Consider the following 19,807-nt stretch of genomic DNA (forward strand, 5'->3'; position numbering starts at 1 on the left):
GAGACAACTATTCATGTGCTACTACACTGTAGAAAACACTATCAAGAGAAACAACCTTTTTCAGCCAATAAGGAAGGCACAATATCATCACTTTTCATTATAAAGTTTATTGGGAGACACAGCAGGCAAGAAATAGCGTAAAACATTTAAAATATACGGACTAGTTGTTCTTCCTTTTTTTCCACACTCCAGTCCAGAAGGTGGCGGTAAAACACATCTAAGCTGGTTTGGCAACTGCAAAGGAAGAAGAAGAAGAGCGCACACGAGCTGTCGTCGTCGCCATGGACGTAGGGATGTCGCGCGTGACAGGCGGTCTGTCAACAAAGTACGTTATTTTCATTTTACGGACGTTCCCTAATTCATATTCAAACGGTCGATTTCTTTCAAACTTTTACTTAAAATGACTCAGGAAAACCGACTGAAAATCACTATATTACACTGCTCCTGTCCTGTTGTACCTTCAACTGCGTGGTGCTAATGGTATGCATTTCCAGTTTTGTATTCAGTTAATTTCTTAAAAGTTTGCTTACCTTTTTCCCCCCCCTGTCTTGGTTAAATAGTGTTACCAAGGTCACAATGGCTGACAGTGCTGACGTTACAGCCGTCGTGAGCAGCCAGCCTCCGGGGAAAGAGGAGCAGGGAGGAGGAGAGGGTGGAGGAGGCTCGGAGAGGGATGCAGAGGGCGGTGGTGGGTTGACAGATGCCCAGGCTGAGGTCTTGGAGAGGTGTCTACATGCACTCAAGCACGCTACAAACGACAGCCACACATTGGCTGCTCTTCTGCTGGTAAGTGTCTTAGTGAGTACAATTGACAATCTACCAACTCTTTGCCTGTAAAAATTAATGCGTATTTAATTACAAGCATCTTCGAAAATCTTTCACAAAATCCACAAACAGACAGAAGAAGGAGGGGGAGGGATAAAAAGCGGAACAGTTAGGAAATGTAATCAATACTAGCACACATGCAGGGCACAAAGGGCAAGGAACGATTTCCCTCCTTTTTATTAAGTTTAATCAAATCTTAAGTAGTTCAGACGAATGTACATTTTTCAATCAGTCGATGGACAGGACATTCATGCTGAAGTTTTTTTTTTATCAAAAAATCCAAACATTGTCTGTGTGAGGCTTTAAATTATTTTATTGTAATGTTTATTATCAACTTGTTTGGTCAGACAAAACAAGCTGTTTACAAGAGCATTTGGTTTTGATTTTCCAATATTATGTGAGACTAAATTATTATCAATTTAGTCTAAGGAAAAATCCACAGATTACGGTAGCAGTTGGTAGTTGAATCCATAATCAAAAAGAATAACAACATTTCAATTGAGACAACTGTAATATTACAACACTAAACACAGTCTTTAGTTTGCCATTACTGATGGGCAAAAAAAATCACCTCTCAGAAAAACACAGTAGTTCAACAGCGGTACAAATGACACTTTGTAAAAGTTGGTATACAAATAGGGATATTTCTATCTATAAAGACCAAGTATTAAAGGGTTGCTTGTTCACATCTTTATACTGACAGGTGGCTGTTTGTTTTCCCACTCCTTTTATTCAGATAACTCGCTTGTGCCCGGCGAGCCAGCTGGACAAACCCACCTTGAGGCGCATCTTCGAGGCCGTGGGCCTGAACCTCCCGGCACGTCTCCTGGTAACAGCGGTCAAGGGGACTGACTCCTCCGGTTTACCCCCACACGAGCTCCTCTCGCTGGGTACAGCTCTGTTGGCCGCTCTGAGCACAGACCCCGAAATGGCCTCTCATCCGCAGCTGCTCACCACTATCCCTCTCCTCCTGGGTATCTTAGCAAATGGTCCCGTGCACCAGCAGAAACAAGATGGAGAATTGAGTCCAGATTGTAACATCCAATCAGAAGATAGTTCAAAGACCGATAGTAGCCCAGACAATGTGGCAAAATCAACAGGTGAAGACCAGAAAAGCAAGAAAAAGGTTGACGCCGGCAGTGAAGCTGAAGAAAGTGCCCGCCCCTCCTCCCCCAAGCTGGACAAGGCCGTGGCTGCTGACTGCTACCAGATCCTCACAGCGGTGTGCTCCTTACCCAAAGGTCCCGACCAGCTGTTGAGCAGGGGGGCCATACCTGCTCTGTGCCAAGTGGTGGAACAAAAGCAGACTCTCAGCCACCAGAGGGGGCTCGCCTTGCTAGGTTGCCTCCTATCGGGGAAAACCAAAGACAAAGTGTGGAGTAAACACCGTGCGGAACTCCTCAGTCTGCTGGTGGGGCTCTCCAAAGACTTCTGCCAGTCCAAAGACCAGAGCAGGCTGGACATGTGTGCCCAGCTGGTACACTTTCTCCCCCCAGTGGGCGTGGCGGTGGAGAGCGAGGAGCTGAAGGAAGCGGTGGCCTGTGTGTGGGGCGTTCTGAGGCCCATGCTGCAGGCCAAGTTGACGCCCAAACAGATCGGACTGATTCTGGTCCTGTGTGCATGTCTGTTGGATCTGTACGGCTGGGAGCTGGTGGGACCGCCCAAGTTCTGCTGCCTTCTGGTGAACCGCGCCTGTGTGGAGGTCAGGATGGGTCTGGAGGAACCGCCGGGCAACGAACTGAGCCCACAGCTGCAGCACACACTCACAGGTAGAGGGGGGTTATTTATGCCAGATCAGCCTATTCTGAAGAATGCAGCTACTTGCAAAGCTGAAGCCACGTGTTAATTATTGTAATTGATTTCCATATAAAAATAGCTTGTGGATGTGATTTTGACTTACTTAGCCATGTTCCTGATTCATTAAATGGTTAATAATTCCTTTTTAACCAGGGCTGTAGCCAGGATTTTAGAAATTATGAGATCATTGACGACCCGCCAAAAAAAGTATTTGTCTTTTCCCACATTATGTAGAAAGGCAATAAAGCCAGTGTTGTAGAACCAGGTAGGTAGGATGTGAGTATATGGCATAAACCTCTGTTGATATTTAAACCCTGTGTTCTTATTTCCCAGGCTGTTATCGGATCATGGAGGCAGCCATAGAGCAGGCCTGCTGCCTTGGCTTGTCTCAGGCCGCCACGCCCCCCCAGAGCTCCACCTCCTCTCTCAGTCTGCAGCAGAGCCGGCAGGTCCTCGGGGTGCTGCAGGAATCCTTCTCTGCTCTCATGTACCACCTGCAGCAGGTCAGAGGATGTAGTAGAAGCCTCAGTTTAAATACCCAACAGTTGCTGGCTACAGAAATGTTACAGTAAAGGTTAAGGTTTAGTGAATAAGAAATATAGCCTGTTTACTAACTAGCATTTTGGGACTTTATTTTGAAATTATGAGCAGATTTATAGTAGCAGTAGTAAGGCAATGCACAAAAGAATAATGATTTTTTTATTTTTTTGCTTGGCAAGAAAATACCAAGCCAAGATATTTCTTGCCAGGGGAAAAACTTGCAATTAAATATTTTGGCAGGCTGTGAAGGTTTCTGAGGAACAGGAAGAGTAAAAACATTTCCTGAACCTGCTAAATGTTGAAAGATTTATGTACAAATAATGGTTCATTGTGAGACATTCTTCTTCTTCTGAAACACTTCCTTGTCTCTTCCTGTTGTCGTAGGTGGATCCTAGTCGCTACGGTGACCCTTTCATCTTCGCCACATTCCGCGCTCTGTGCTCGTGGCTGGCCGAGGAGACTTCCTGTCTGAAGGAGGAAGTGACCGGACTGTTGCCGTTCCTGATCAACTACTCCCGGAGCCACATGCGGGGCGAGAGCGCAGAGCAGGGCCTCTCTGATTGGATGAGCCAGGTGTCCGTCACCGAGGAGAGAGGGCCGTGGACGGGCAAAGAGGCTCTGAGGTAAAGATGACCATACCTATGGAGGGAGTCATAGTTAGTGGTGTCATGATTTTGATTTGAAGTCTTAAATGGACCAATTAACGTCACTATCTCGACATTTAAGGTGGTATCTAGCCCGCCCCCAAGTCACGTTTGGAAGGCGTGCAAGATGGTGAAACAAGTTTTTGTTAAATTTCTATTCAAATAAATTATCAAAATTTGACGATAAGGCCGTAGTGTGGTGCATTGCAAATAATGGATGTTATATCACTCGTAACATAATCGTTGACAATTTTTTTAAATAAGAATACATTTAAAAAAATTAATTATCATGCCACAAAACCAATGATCCTAGACTAGGATAATTAGCTCAAAATGGCTTAGCCATCTGTGCCATAAGAAAAAAAACATTGATAATCGAAATAATGAAATTAAAATAGAAAATTAAATCAAATCCAGGATTTGGAGAGTGGTGACGTTATCATAATCATCATTTTATTTAAAAATAATATATTTTTACGCACATCTTAAATGACTTCCTTTTCTTTAGGTATCTGCTCCCTGCTCTGTGCCACCTGTCAGCAGAGGAAGGTCCCAGGAAGGTGCTGCTCACCCTGGACACCCCGGCCCTGCTAGTGGACTACCTCTCCCAGGGCTGGACGTCCCTCAAGGGGAAGAGCTCTGTGACCATGTCCAGAGACCCCAGCATGGAGACCGCCTGCTCTGTACTACTCAACTTCACCGTCACAGAGCCGGAGAGAGTCAGGTGAGGTGACTGATTTACAAATTCAATACCAAATGTGTTCCGTTAATATAAACAATGAGAAATCACAGCAGTTATGTTAACAGTTAATGATGGTGTAAGTCTAACCATTTACTGTTCTGTTGTCTAGGAAGGACCCATGTTTCAGAGCATTGGAGACTCTTCTGAGTGAAGCGCTTCCTGTGTTGGTGCATAAGCCCCGCCTGCTGGTCCTAGCAGCAAATTTCTGCACATTGGGACTGATGATCGGCAGACTCAAGTCACCGCCTACAGGTGAGATTTTTTTTGTGTGTGTTTTCCACATTAGCTTTTTTCCGGTAGATAATTACATGCAAATACACGCTGTGCAGTTGGCAAAGCCACCGCGATTGTTTGGCTCCTAATCGCCGAAATGAATGCAGCTATGACCATTAAATGTCTTGGTGTCACTCTTATTTTGTTGTGCTTTAGTTACAAAATATTGAACTTAATTTCCCCTTCCAGGCTCAGTTGAAGCTGCCCAAAGGAGGTTCTTCTCCACAGCTCTCCGGTTCCTCCGCGGCGCCCTGGACTCTGGCTCCAGCCCCGGCCCGGTGAAGGTGAGCCTCGGCTGGGAGGAGAGTTGGGATGAGGCCCAGGAGCTCTGGAGGTTAGGCCTGCAGGCGCTGGGAGGCTGTGTCCACGCTCAGCCCTGGATCATCACTGTGGTCAGAGACGAAGGTTGGCTCAAACACACACTCTCCATGCTGAGTCTGTGTAGCGCACTGCCTGACCAGCACACACAGGGGGCGCTAGAGGAGGCTCTGTGTGCCATGGCAGACCAGTGTCCGCTCTGTAAACTGGATATCGGAGACACAATGAAAAACGGAAAAGGAGCTTTGAACTGTATGAAGAATCTGAAGAAGTCGGTGGGGGTGAAGTGACACCAAACTGCTGCAGACAGACATCATGCTCTTTAATGGAGTACTTTTTAAGAGTTAATAAAGGAGGAGGGCTGTTAGTAACGCTAAACGTGTGTTTATTACTTGCACCAGTCTGATGAGAATAATGTGCTATGTGTTGTCCCAGACCTTGTAAAGGAAAATATGCCGGATACGGACGGATTAGTGATTTGCAAATGAGCTTGCATGTAAAGACTGAAAATTATGAACATATTTTTTCAAATAAATGTTAAAACAGCTGTTGCTGTGAAGAATTAAAAAAAAAAAAGTTCTTACATGTGAGCTGTGAAATATTATTGAATTTAATAAAGACCTATTTTGTTAGAAAGCCAACCAGAACCTCTTTTTGTCCTTTTTTCTTTTTGAATGTTTCTTGTTTTTCACTTGTACTTCTTTTTTTAAAACATTTATTTTGTGTCACCAACTAGTTAATCACTTCAACCTAAAGTCTTACAGGCTGGTCTTCGTTCTAGTGAAGTCACTGAGGGTGAAGTCGTTAAAAAGTATGAAGTGACATAAGACCAGTCACCACAAGATGGCGCACTGAGACTTATTTGGATGGAATCTACTTTGATGTTCTTGCTAAACTGACACACTTACCCTTTTCTCTGTTCATTTTTAGTGGGAAGTATCAAGTCTGAATGTTAAACTTAAGTCAATTTTTTATTTTGTTTGATTTCCCCGTATTCTACTCCTTGGCTGAAATTTAGAAAAAATAACTAAGTAAGGGAAGGTAGATGATGGAGGAATGAAAAAGAGATGCAGATTAACCACAATTGTTTTTAACTTTTTTTAAAGAGTTATTTATACACTATTTTCGTTAAATTAAGAGAAAGACTCATGCAATAAAATGTAAAAAAAAAAATGTAGGTTCATATTTACTGTTCTGCATATTTTGTTATTTTTCTCGGTTTAGAAAAGCTTCATAATGGCTCAAATTTGACTTATGGTTATCAGTCATTTTCTCCTTATCACCACTACAATCATGTCTGATCCTGGTCCATGGACAAACCCAGAAAAAAGTTTGAATCTTCTTTCCCCCTTCTGCCACTCTGTCACCTCCCGCCCTCTTTCTTTCTTTCTTTTTCTTTTACCCCCCTCCTCCCCCCAAACACCCATCATCCATACAAACTCCTGCACCGTCTCTCAAACTAACTCACTCCTCTCTGTACCTTCAGCCCGTCTCCTCTTCATCCATCCAGCGTCACATTAACCCCGCCAACCCCAGACTGAGGAGCCGCCAACACCAGCATCACCATGCTTTGGAAATCCCGAAACAAGACTGACGGTGTTCAGGTAAAAATACAAGAAAATAAAAAAGAGCAGATATTTTTCTAATATTTTTAATTGGTCCAGTTTATATTTCAATAGATTTACAGCAGCTCTGTTGCGTAGGACTCAATCGTCATTGCGTAAAAAAGCTGCACATGGTGGGGGGCCTGGTGGCTTGTTTTTAGGAGAAGCTGAATCCATATATTACACTAGTCGATTATTACACGCCTGAACGACTCAGCGTGATGTTTGGAGAAAATTACATTATTTAAAGTTTGGAGCTAAAGCACCAATATTTTCGACTGCATGGACATGGATATCCGTGCGTAAAAACAATTTAACATAGACGTTAAAATCAGTTAATGATTTCCTTTTTTTTAAATGGGATTTGTTTATTAAGATGCTTCCTATGAAAACACATTACAAATGTTTTATTTTATTATCTTTCTCTGTGCGTAAAATCCAGATTATGACTTTTCTGCCACTTTAAAGGAATCTAACAATAAATGTTACAGGAGTGTGTGTGAGTGAATTAACGTGCGGTAATTAAATGAATATATCTCTTTAAGAGAAGTGGACCCTGTCGACCCCTCCCCTCACTGTGGCGGGCGCGCGCAAGACCTATAAGTAGTGCGCTCATGGAGAGACCGGAGGACTCCGTGTGTTGTTGTGCGCGCGTGCTTGTATCTGACAGTAGCGGCGTTTCCGTCTGTGCGTAAAGATCTCCGGTCAAACAAGAGAGAGACAAGGAAAAGTACATAACTCCCTTTGAATTGAATGGACCGTTAAACACAGGCTGGATATTACATCTCGGAGCATTTTGGGTGACACATTTGACATCGTTGGAACCCTGCGCATCGTGTTCAAGTTTTGAATTTTGGGGGGGTATTTAAAGTGGTCCAGATGTTAATCCACACCTATTCGGCTATGGTGAGTTTTGTATTTTTAATCTTTAATTATGTCTGTTTATCACAGATGTGCCTCAATTTTAGGAACGTTTTTTTTCCATTCCAAAGATGTCCAACACTGAAAGATCGTGCGTAAAATTGTCTAAAATCACTGAAAACAAAAAGATAATTTAGAGTTTAATAAGGCGAAGAAAAAAATACTTTATGATTTGATTAATGTGTTGCATTTAAGTCTCGTGACATCAGCTGTCAGCATGCAGTAAAGTATAAGGATCGCTGGTTATATTTGATGGCAGACAATTGATGTGTGAATGTCTTAAGTCTCCCATTAGAATCGTTAAGTGTCAAGTGTCCATAGCATACTTCCCAATGAGCGGCTCTGACACGGAGTTTAGTGCAAGGAGATGCTCTTTGTCTGTACAGTGTCAGGGCAAGTGAGACCGACTGACAGTGAAGTGTCCACTCACAAAGTGTACGAGCCGTGACACGTAAAGAGACACAGGAGATGGTCCGTCTTTTTCTGCATCAGTTGCGTTTATTATTCTTCAGATATAAACTTTGTACGAGTGAAAGGTTGAATCACACACTGTTGTTGATGTGCATATATCTGGGCTTTTAAAGCTGGCAGCGGGCCTCTGACTGTGGCTGCGCACATAATGGACATTGTTACACCACGACAGCATTGATCTGAGTGACCCAGCTTTTCTGAGAAATCCAATTTCACCAGGATGTGTGTGAGCAGAGAATGTAGGCTAGTGGACTACATGTTTTTTTTTCAAACACGGGCTGCTGCATGCTGGCATTAGCCTCACATGAGGGGGTTCAACTGTAAAGTCAAAATAAAAATCACTTTTTTCCCTTTTTGTTGTTGCACCTTGGCAGCCACAATTAACCGGTTCTTTTATTTACAGTTGAGGGGTTAATGTGGCTTTGTTGACACGGTGACGGATTATTTACAGATGTGCCCCCCCCCTCCCCGTCCCAGAGCAGCGTGTTTTGTTGTTGTGCTGCATTATTATTACCTGTCCTTTGTGCAGATTCTTGGTGGCCGTGACCTTTCTGACACTGTTCAGCAGCGATGCCAAAGGCGGATTCTGCCAGTGCGCATCACTTCAAGCGCATGCTGCTGCTATTTCCAGCCTTCTCATGAAAATGGAAATACATATATTTGTTATGGATTCTTTATTATATCATATTAAAACTGTTTTCATAAATTTAGGACTGAAACAGGCTTTGCGATTTAAGCTTCCAATTAAAAAATAAAAATAAAACATTTACCGGATCTCAGAACTTTTATAATCTATCTGACATTTCTTGACATACTCAGCCCCGTCTTGCACCTTCGGGAGACCAGTTTAATAAAGTGTTCAGGCTCCTGATAATGACACCAACTTTTTTATTATTTTTTTCCTTTAGGAGCGCGCAGACCAACTAAACGGCTCTTCGCCGGGTGGGCGCCTCTCGCAGCTCTCGTCCCTGAACCAGGCAGCCTACAGCTCGGCTCCCCCGCTCTGCCATACTCCGGCCTCTGACTTCCAGCCTCCGTACTTCCCCCCGCCTTACTCCCAGTCCTCCCTGCCGTACCAGAGCCAGGACTCGGCCTACTCCCACCTGTCGGACCCCTATCCATCCATCAACTCCATCCATCAGCATCAGCAGGCGGCGTGGCACTCTCAGAGGTCGCGCTCCGACGAGGGGGGGCTCCTGTCACAGTCGCACCGGGCGCTGAGCCTCGACCCCCGGCGGGAGTATCCAGCTGTACCGCGGCTGCTCCACGGTCTAGGGGAAGGTGCCGCAGCTCTCGGGGATGGTCCTCTCGGGATGCACCTGGGACATCACGGCCTGGATGATCTTCAGGTGAGTTTATTTCTGTAGTTATTTGGGGGTTTCCATCCCTTGGTTGCATTGAGAAGACCGTGCGTAAAAGTCACTCGGTTCAAGATCCGTGCGCACAAACATTTGTCTACACAATATTTCTGGGCCTCTTTGATGCTTAATTTTTCTCTATTCCAATGCATTTATAATAAACTATTATCGTAGAATATAATGGCAAAAAAGCACATGTCTTCTCTTAAAAATACGATGATGTGAACAAGGCCTTAAAGATATTTAACTGGATTTTTTTCTTTCCTTCAAACCACATCATTTAATAATATGTTTTTGTCCATATGACAATAATGAAATATCCCACAATAAAACGATGGATTTAATCAAAATCTGCTAGATTTTATGCATCGTTGCCAGTAATATGGGGATTTTTCAACAGTTATTTATATTTTAAATGCTCGATTATTTATCTGAATTTCTCCATGAAATATTTCAATAGAAGTTTTATATAAGGTCTGAAAAAAATGTGTATAGAAGTTATTCCTTAATTCCTCAGCAACATTCGTTTTAAATTGCAGCTATAGTATGCCTTTTCTCGAACATAATTTGTCGTTTATTATTTAGAGATTTTGAGCAAGAGATGTTTTTTTTTCTAAAATCCACCGCATAATTTGAGCTTAATAATTGGGAGATCTAGAGAAATTGTTATGAGTTAGACATAGACACTATGAAAATATTCGATAGGTGTCTGAAATTGTACATATGTTTAGTTGTAAAGACTCGGTGCCATTTGCCCGACTCATTATTCGCCTGGACTTTGATGCACACAGACAAAGTGATTGTGCTCGTGCTGCTGCAGCCTTTTGCCTTTCTTCTTTTTAAAGAAGAGAAGAATAGTTTCTATGGTATATTGAGCAGTCAGCTTCCCTGCAGCAGGTGCAGCTGCAGACGCTGTTTGTGCCTCCGCGCACAAAAAACACAGCGAGACCAATTGATTTACACGGTCATTAATAGAGAAGAAACGTGTTGAGAGCAGCGCCATGGAAGAGAGTCAACCCGGGCATGTTACTGTTAAACGCTCCCACTTGACAAGGAGCTTTTATTTGATTAATGGATTATATCCTTCGCGTTTGAATATCCTTCTTATAAATTCAGCACAAAGGAGACATCCGAGGAGCCTCGGTGAATGGAAAGATCAAATACATTCTGAAGGCTTTTTTATTTATTATTTCAATCAAGAGGAGCCATCGCCTGTTATATTATTATTGTATCACATTTTCTTGTCAAATTTTTCCTGAATACTGAAAACTTTTTTGTCATCTTCACATAATAACAATTGTTGCAAAGACAGAATGTATAAATATGTGGTTATTTGAAACAGGGTAAATCAAGACATTTCTTTTCATTGAAATGTATTTGTAGTATATACATTTTCTGCACTGAAAAATTTAGAGAGGTTACTTATCTTGTCCAAAAATAAATATAAAAAAATTTAGGCTATGGATCAAATATTTCCACCACAAAACGCTCAAAAATAACGCATAACACAATAGACTTTTTTGAATGAATTTAAGACATTGAATTGCTAGTCATTCTTTTGTCATTCTTTTAAAATGTTAAATCATCCTTCACAACTTTCTTCATTTATTATCTGCTCACACACAAATCGAATGAGAGTAGAACAGATTTTATTATTTACTTGGATATTGATAGTGTTCGTATGTGCTGCGAGGGATAAAACCTAACGTTGGACCTTCCATCTTGCTTTTGCCTTAGTGAGACAATCTGTGTGTGTGTGTGTGTGTGTGTGTGTGTGTGTGTGTGTGTGTGTGTGTGTGTGTGTGTGTGTGTGTGTGTGTGTGTGTGTGTGTGTGTGTGTGTGTGTGTGTGTGTGTGTGTGTGTGTGTGTGTGTGTGTGTGTGTGTGTGTGTGTGTGTGTGTGTGGTGTGTATATATAAATATAACTGTGCGTGTGTGTGTGTGTTGGTTGTGAGGCCAGTGGATTAATGATAGTGACTGTCCGTCTGTCTCACACAGGGAATGGAGGAAGGATCAGCCCTGGGCATCCTCGACCACTCTGTCATTAAAAAAGGTAAGAGGAGTGTGTGTGTGTGTGTCTGTGTGTGTGTGTGTGTGTGTGTGTGTGTGTGTGTGTGTGTGTGTGTGTGTGTGTGTGTGTGTGTGTGTGTGTGTGTGTGTGTGTGTGTGTGTGTGTGTGTGAGATGGAGAGAGAGAGGCAGAAGAAAAAGATTGAGTGTGTGTGCATTTGTGTCTAAGTGTGCACCTATATAATTGTGCTATACATGCTGAAGGGGGTTTTGTGTTTAGGGGCACTCCAACACCAGTCTCTCTCTTTCTTTCTCTAACACACACACACACACACACACACACACACACACACTATAAATAATTCTGTTTTGCTATTTCATTTGAAGTCAAGAAGTCCTCTAATACTCAGCTGCAGACTTCACCCCAAAGGCACACATTCTTAATGAACTGTTCATGGTCATATGAGAGAGAGAGAGAGAGAGAGAGAGAGAGAGAGAGAGAGAGAGAGAGAGAGAGGGATTAGAGTGAAGAGGAAAGAGAGAAGTGGGGCAAAGAAGGAAAAGGGAGGGGAACATTGTGGGTAAATTTGCAGAGTATGATCACTCTAATATTACCGACTCGAGAAGGAGTTGCAGGAGACACACACAGGGGCACTATTAGGAAATTCAAGTTGGATTTGTTGCTGGTGGAGTGTGTGATAGTGTTGAAAAGAACATCGCTCAGTTCCCCCTGCCCTGTATAAACCCAGATAGACGGCTTGTTTAGGTGTGTAGGGATGTACAAAACACTACTTTAGCAGACAAAATAATCTGCTGTGACATAGAATTTGCTTTAAAATAGTTGAATCATTCTCCCTTGAAAAAAATTCAATTTCAAAACTATGGATATAGAACTAGAATTACTAGAACTAGAATAGGTTTCACACCATAGTACGTATGTAGCTGCTTCAGACCAGCAGTCATTTGATGAAGTGACAGAGATTCCACTTGTTTGCCAAACGCTTAGAATTGATCAATTACCGTTCGCAGCGAGAGTCTCCCGGGCACGCATTTACAGCAGATAGCAGAGCAAACGGAAAACGGAAAGGGTAAGAAATGTAGGGAAAGAAGACAGGGAAAGAAAGGGGGGATGAAGAGTGGGAGGCACAAGAAAGAGTCGAGCAAGAGAAGGAGAGATGATAAGAGAAAGAGAGAGAGAGGGAGGGGCAGAGGGATGACAATGGAGAGAGAGAGAGAGAGAAAGAGAGAGAGGGGGAGATCGAGCTTTAGAGGAAACTGTGTCGCTCTGTGGTCCTATAGCTGATGGAGCTGCTTGTGAATGAAGGGATTTTAAGAGATTTTTTCTTTCCAGTTTGGGGGAATCTGTGCTGCACAGCAGGGCGTCGCAAAGAGGCCACCCACCACCCACAGAGCGTGAGGGGAGAGCCAGCATCACAGTGTACAGTTCACATGGATTATTATTATTATTATTACCATTGTTCTGATTTTTTAAAAAACGAGGGAGAAAGGAAAAAGTCATCAGGAAGGGAGAGACGACAGAGAGAGAGAATGAGGGAAAAATTGAGAAAATGTAACAATTTAGACACATGTTGCATTTTCCTGAAGACGCCCCACATAAATGTAGTCTTTACTCCAAACTGTAAGCACCTCTCTTTGGCTTCAACTTATTTTACTTCTTAAAGGACTGGTGATCTCATATTTCTGAAAAAAAAAAAAACCCAACCTATTTTCAGGGAGATATTTGTTGCATGTCGTTCTCCTCTCTTCCCTCCTCTTGATTCCTGTTATTTCTCTGTTCGAACCCCACCACCGACACCACACACACACACACACACACACACACACACACACACACACACACACACATACACACACACACACACACACAGGATGTGTGTTGCTGCCCACACAACTGCAGATTTAGTGGATTAAGGATTTAGGATCAAAATCAATTAACGCCTTAAAAGATGATTTAACAAAGATTAAGAGAGACAAGCCCAGTATACTTTGGTCCAGATATTTTTGAGTTATGTTCATATGTTCAAACAAATCAATAAGCCCCTCCACTTGCTCCTCCAAAAACAAGACAGACAGAAGAGAGACAAGAGAGTCTGAAAAGTTTACCGCAGTGCAGAAAAGTGAGTGTGAACTGAGGTTCCTCCAGGTGTGAACTGAAGCTATTTGAGAATGCGTCGCTAAAACACAACCACCCGCCGTTTAAAAACAACGGCATCGGCAGCCAGCGCTCCATATTTAGAGCTGTGGACGCTGGGGAGAACATTACACCGCATAGATTAAATATGACATATGTTTAGATTGACAATCTTTATTAAACCATGGTCTTTTTGATCTCTATTTTCATACTGTTCTTGTTACATTTTTTTACTTAAGCTAATTTTTGCTTCCTTTCTCCCCCCTGTGTAGTTCCGTCCAAGCTAAATGGCTCTTCCCTATCGTCCCTGTCCATGGGTAAAGACGGCTACGGGCTGGGGTGTGTGTCCAACCCGGCCGAGGTCTTCTGTTCGGTGCCCGGTCGTCTCTCTCTGCTCAGCTCCACCTCCAAGTACAAGGTGACGGTGGGAGAGGTGCAGAGACGCCTGGCCCCGCCCGAGTGCCTCAACGCCTCTCTGCTGGGCGGAGTCCTGCGCAGGTGAGGGGGAAATGTAGTTCTTTATACGTTTTTTTCACCATAAGTCCAAAAACACATGACTTATATCAGTCATTTCCAACTTTTCTCAAACCTCATTAGGCCTCTAAAAAGATGAAGAAATGCAAAAGTCTGAGAAAGGAAAGGAAATATGTCCTTGGTTGAATTATCAAAGCTTATACTGGTGTACGTTAAAACCATGAATTCAGAAGGAAACAGATGTTGGTGATGTACTTTATACTTGTTAGCCGTTTTTTGAAATATTTGGCTAGGTATGAATGTTGGGAAGCTAAAATGATTTACTCATCTAACAAAAGCAAAAGTAAATGAAAGATTGCATTATGGGACAATAGTTTAAAAGAAACAGTTTTTATCTACATTAAGCATTTGGCAACTAATGTAAATGAAGCAATCCATCAGATGCCTGAATAATCAAGGAAAATATTTTTCAATGTCCCCAAACTGGCTTCATTCCACTGATCCTCATAAGTTGATTTTCTTTGAGTATAAAGTGAAGTTAAAATGAACTTTGGAACACCATAGGATTCAGATAACAAGACATGACTCCAAAACCTTCAGCATGAATAATCCAAAAACCATCAAAGAGGATTCCAGTAGCCTTCACCAGCCTTTACAATACCAAAAACTTCAAAACTGTTCACTACCAATTCCCAATTTCACGTCAAGTCTGCTGATCGCTTTAACACACGGGGTCAGAGGGGGTTCTTTATGTGCGGTCTCCCAGTCAAAGAGAAGCTTTCAGGATGTTTCTACACAGTGGACAGTGGAGTTCAGTCCGTGAAAATTTTTGATGAAAGAGTGAAAGAGAAAAAACAAGAATTGGAGTTTATTGGGATGAATTGACTATGAGTGAAAACAATGTTAAGTGTAATTTTATGTAACAATAGCATTAGACTCCCTTATATTGGATTTTAAAGCTTCTCCGAGGAACTTTCAGTTTGTGTCAATTCTTGCACCCCCTTTGGACAAAAGCGGTAGTGATTTTACTACGCCAGCTGTAGTTCCTGGATACCTATGACATGAGTGCATTAAGAAAAACTATATAAAAATAAATCAAATCAAATCAAATCAGTTTTATTTGTATAGCTCAATTGTTTAGCTCGGCTGAGAAAAAACTCCCTGTAAAAAACCCTTTACCGAGATTAAAAAAAATGTTTGAAGAAATCTCAGGGAGAGTTGACAAAGTAAGGGATCCCTCTCCAAGGACGGACATGCTGCAATAGTAGAGAAAATCACGAAGGATTTTGATCATTGACCAGATATTTACATGGTAATACTAACGTAAAGCGCAAATAGTGTGGATGCAGGAGGACTTCAGATGCTGCCAGAGGGGGAGCCGGATCCACACCGTCTCGTTCCACTAGGGAAAACTAAGGTTTCCAGCGCCAGGATTACATCCTACGTCTCCAGGCGGCGTCCTTAACCACTGCAACATCTTACGCGTTGATGATCCATTCAGCATCCAAATAGCATGCTTTGCACTGATGGTCTCGTTTGCTGTTACATGTCATTTATGATCATCACAGGAAAAATTAGACTGTTTCAGAAATATTAAAAAATTACTCATAGCACCATTAAATGAGTGATTTTGGATTATTAAAAATGAAATGCTTTAAATGGCGCGACAGAGTGGTTCTCGGTGTTAATGTCGTTTCCAATCACACATAAGGACCCTTTCACTATTTTTGTCCTAAAGCTAGTTTTCAGAAAGGGTTGATCGCTTTAACTTAACTATGGGCTGAGGACCCGAAATGGGTCATGGGACTAAAACACAAGAGAAGCAATGTGGTTAAAGAAGCCACCCCCCCCCCCCCCCCCCCCTCCCACGTCCTCTGGGCACAAGAGAACAACTTTATGATTTGAGCTGCAGGCGGAAAACTACTTTAAGAGGACATAATTAAAAGTTCGAACGGGTAGTAAAATATTGAGTCGCTCCCCAGCGTAGAGACACAGCTAGGCCCAACTGATAACAATACATGCACTTGTACTAAACTGGAGTAATTATATTTTACTCTCTACATCTGCTTTACCATGGTTCAGATTAGAATTGTTTTTTTTGACAGTTATAGTATTTATTCTATTAGGAAATTCACATTTTGCATATCAGATAAGTGATCAGTTTATTAAGATACAGTGCATTGTTTTATATAAATCACCCAACAGCATATAAAGTAGATCAAATTAGCTCAGTAGGGAAATGATAATGCCACAGAAAGTACATTTATTTGACATGTATTTATTAGTATAGCACCTTTCTTAACACTGTTCCAAAGATGATAGATAGAATACATAATATATATATATATATGATACATCAATCCCTTAACATATTTTTATTTTAACACTCCTGTGCTTCTGCTTTAGTAAGATGTTGAATGTGTGATGTATTTTTAAACTAAGTTCTGAATATTTCTTATTCCACTACTGCCAACTAAAAATATATCTGTATAGATAAACATTGTAAGGTTCTCAAATGTAGATATTTATGGATAAAGAAAGGGTTGAGAACAGGCAAAGAAAAGTAAAGGCTGAAAAAAAAAGAAAAATAGAAGACACTAGCAGTGTTGACAGGGAACATACTGTTAGGAGATTTCAGTGTTACATCCGCTTATATAAATGCACACACACACACACACACACACACACACAAACACACACACACCACAAACAATCTCATAAAGGCAAACAGACACACACACACACACACACACACACACACACATAAGACCATCTTCTAAAAACTGCTTTCTCTGTCTCCCTGTCCCCCCTCAGGGCGAAGTCAAAGAATGGTGGCCGCTGTCTGAGAGAGCGTCTGGAGAAGATTGGCCTCAACCTGCCCGCCGGGCGACGCAAGGCAGCCAACGTCACCCTGCTAACATCTCTAGTGGAGGGTACGGACCGACCACACACACACACACACACACACACACACACACACACACACACTGACCTGCATACATGCTGACAGATAGAGACACATATTCACGCAGGAATATCCTCGCATGAGCAGACATGAATAAACAGTCACAGCATGAGTGGCCGCGTGCAGAGGGCGTCGTTTTGAAAAGCTTTCACAAAGCCAGAGAGCAGTTAACTGTTGGAGCAGTGACAGTGAGAAAAGCGGCTGCCGAGTCTCGTGACCTGGCTCGACCCCAAGCAGTGGTCTGTGTATCATTTCAAAGCACACAATTTAAAAACTAAACTGAAAAACTGACATTTGGCCCTTTCAGGCACAGACACATTGACCAACTCAAGATGCCGGTTATCCTGTTTTTGTACTGTTCTAGTTGGGCTAGTTTTTTCAGTTTTAATAGACACATACTCTCTCTCTCTCTCTCTCTCTCTCTCTCTCTCTCTCTCTCTCTCTCTCTCTCTCCTCCTGCTGCAGGTGAGGCCGTCCATCTGGCGCGGGACTTTGGTTACGTGTGTGAGACAGAGTTTCCAGCCAGAGCCACAGCTGAGTATCTGTGCAGGCAGAGTGAACCGGACCAGCTCCCAGCACGGCGCAGCATGCTGCTCGCCACCAAGTAAGTGTTTCAACACACACACACACACACACACACACACACACACACACACACACACACACACACACACACACACACACACACACACACACACACACACACACACACACACACACACACACACACACACACACACACACACACACACACACACACACACACACACACACATACACACTCACACACTTATATTATTTTTACATGAGTAATTTTTTCATACGGGGAGTTCTGATCTGTACAATTGTGTTAATAATATGTTTAGTTTGTAAATGTTTTGCATTGTTTCATTGATTATGGCTTGAGAATTAGGCTTGTAAAATATGGCTTGTAACAACAGGCAACGTTATGTATGCTATGTTGTATGACTGATTTGAATGTTACAAAAGAAAAATTGCAAGTCATAAAAATAAGACTTAAACGCTAAATCGCTTGAGAACATCTTTAAAGGTTTTTTTCAGGGCAGATAGTTCTAAACATTAGGTCTACCAAATACTGATACAATGTTACAAGTTGAAGAATACCAAGGACGGGTCTAATGCCTCTTCTCTTTATCCTTCTCAGGGAGATCTGTAAGGAGTTTGTGGACCTGATGTCCCAGGACCGCTCTCCGCTGGGGGGCAGTCGACCCACGCCCTGCCTGGAGCCCGGAGTCCAGGGCAGCCTCACACACTTCGGCCTGCTCACCCACGGCTTTGGCACGCCCGCCATCTGCGCCGCGCTCTCTGCCTTCCAGAGCTACCTGATGGAGGCCATCAAAATGCTGGAAAAGGGAGAGGGAGGAGGCAAGAACCATCACGAGAAGGAAATGAAGCACCGCAAATAGAGTGAGAATGGACAGACGGATGGATGGATGAATGGATGAGAGGCAGAAAAGGAAGAGAGAAAAGAGGGGAAAAGACTTGACTGGTATCCCCTCTTTAGCGTCTTTAGCCTTTTGCCCTCAGGATAAAGACTTTTACCTCCCAGAAGCCCTTGCGGTTGCTCTCGTCAGAGGAGGCTGGGTTCATGATGATATCTGTACTGTAATGTGTGTCCACAACCACCTCACTCAAGCTGACGCATGGACCTTTCTTCTCAGTAGCTGGTTTGTGGCATGATGGCGTTCCACAGAGAACATTTCTTCAGGATGAGTTCCTACATATTTGGCCCATTTTTTTAATTTATTATTAATTTATTTTGGTAACGATGTCACTTTTACTTGTGTTTTTTAGAAACCTCTCCCTCCGTCTTACACTTTTTTATTTTTGGACGGAGCTCACCTGGGAAGTGTCGTAAAGCCATATCCGAGACAAACAACCTGCTCTTTTGCTCCTCTGGAACTATGGGAGATGTTTTCTTTAAAACTCCCCCCCCCCCTGATTGGACAGGCACAGCTCCCATATGTAGTTCTTTCTTTATACCAGGTGGTCATGGGAAGTTGAGTCATTGAGGGGGAAGGAGGAGGAGTCAAAGGCAGCTACAGGAGATTCTGTTTCCCTTTTTGATTTTTGAAATACTACGTGTCGGTAACTTAAGAAAAAGAAGAACACAAATCATTTTTGTACTTTCTGTGTATGTTTATTATTAATGTTATTACTGTTGTTATTATTATTGTATTACGGCATAAATGTAATATATTATTAAACAATTAAGAGCTGACCGTGTGAGTTTTTACGAGTTTGTTTTTATGTTTTTATCTGGGATATTAAAAAAAAAAAAAATGAATGGCCCCTTCAGGTTCCTTTTAAATGTAGCTGCCCACTTCAAATTACTTTTAAAATCAAAATGTGACTTTTATTGTGCTCTCATTGTCACTGTTTCCTCTTTCCCTTTGTCACAATAATGATATTTTTTTATTGATCCCTGTGGGCAGAGTCTATTGTGACTTTAATGGGAAGGTCATAGCGATGGCCGCCACTAACACTTTATTACACTATTGATTGATCCGTCTATTTATTTATTTATTTATTTTTTATTGTGACAATTTGGTTAATGGCTTAGTCTATAAAATGTCAGGAAATAGTGAAAAATGACAGCCCAAAGGGATGGCGGCTTCCGTTGGATTTTGTTTCCAAAAGATACAGAAAAAAGGTGGCTGAAAAACTGTCAATGTGTGGCATTTTCACCAACA

General features: G+C 42.3%; 2 protein-coding genes across 3 annotated transcripts; both read left to right on the top strand.

Moving 5' to 3' along the window:
* Positions 1-254: 254 nt before the first annotated feature.
* ncdn (neurochondrin) lies at positions 255-5,757 on the top strand. Its single transcript, XM_080045047.1, has 8 exons — positions 255-325; positions 561-786; positions 1,562-2,594; positions 2,956-3,125; positions 3,547-3,785; positions 4,315-4,530; positions 4,658-4,800; positions 5,011-5,757. The coding sequence occupies exons 1-8, from the start codon at positions 282-284 to the stop codon at positions 5,427-5,429; spliced, it is 2,490 nt and encodes an 829-aa protein (XP_079901173.1). The 5' UTR covers positions 255-281; the 3' UTR covers positions 5,430-5,757.
* Positions 5,758-6,619: 862 nt separating this feature from the next.
* tfap2e (transcription factor AP-2 epsilon) lies at positions 6,620-19,267 on the top strand. Of its 2 annotated transcripts, none has more exons than XM_080044866.1 (7): positions 6,620-6,743; positions 9,044-9,484; positions 11,492-11,546; positions 13,927-14,152; positions 16,943-17,061; positions 17,559-17,697; positions 18,259-19,267. In XM_080044866.1, exons 1-7 carry the CDS (start codon positions 6,705-6,707, stop codon positions 18,518-18,520), a joined length of 1,281 nt encoding a protein of 426 aa, XP_079900992.1. In that variant the 5' UTR covers positions 6,620-6,704; the 3' UTR covers positions 18,521-19,267. The 2 variants fall into 2 exon arrangements, with proteins under 2 accessions (XP_079900992.1, XP_079900993.1); XM_080044867.1 differs by lacking the exon at positions 6,620-6,743 and adding an exon at positions 7,461-7,649.
* Positions 19,268-19,807: the final 540 nt, after the last annotated feature.

Source organism: Ammodytes marinus, assembly GCF_949987685.1.
Source record: "Ammodytes marinus genome assembly, chromosome: 17".
In the NCBI taxonomy this organism is placed as follows: Eukaryota; Metazoa; Chordata; class Actinopteri; order Uranoscopiformes; family Ammodytidae; genus Ammodytes; species Ammodytes marinus.

Bases quoted from the DNA above. Each gene is read 5' to 3' on its own strand.
- ncdn (XM_080045047.1), top strand. From the start codon at position 282: ATGGACGTAGGGATGTCGCGCGTGACAGGCGGTCTGTCAACAAA. The intron at 3,126-3,546 runs GTCAGAGGATGT...CTGTTGTCGTAG, and splicing joins TCATGTACCACCTGCAGCAG to GTGGATCCTAGTCGCTACGG. The intron at 4,531-4,657 runs GTGAGGTGACTG...TCTGTTGTCTAG, and splicing joins ACAGAGCCGGAGAGAGTCAG to GAAGGACCCATGTTTCAGAG.
- tfap2e (XM_080044866.1), top strand. From the start codon at position 6,705: ATGCTTTGGAAATCCCGAAACAAGACTGACGGTGTTCAG. The intron at 14,153-16,942 runs GTGAGGGGGAAA...GTCCCCCCTCAG, and splicing joins CTGGGCGGAGTCCTGCGCAG to GGCGAAGTCAAAGAATGGTG. The intron at 17,062-17,558 runs GTACGGACCGAC...CTCCTGCTGCAG, and splicing joins GCTAACATCTCTAGTGGAGG to GTGAGGCCGTCCATCTGGCG.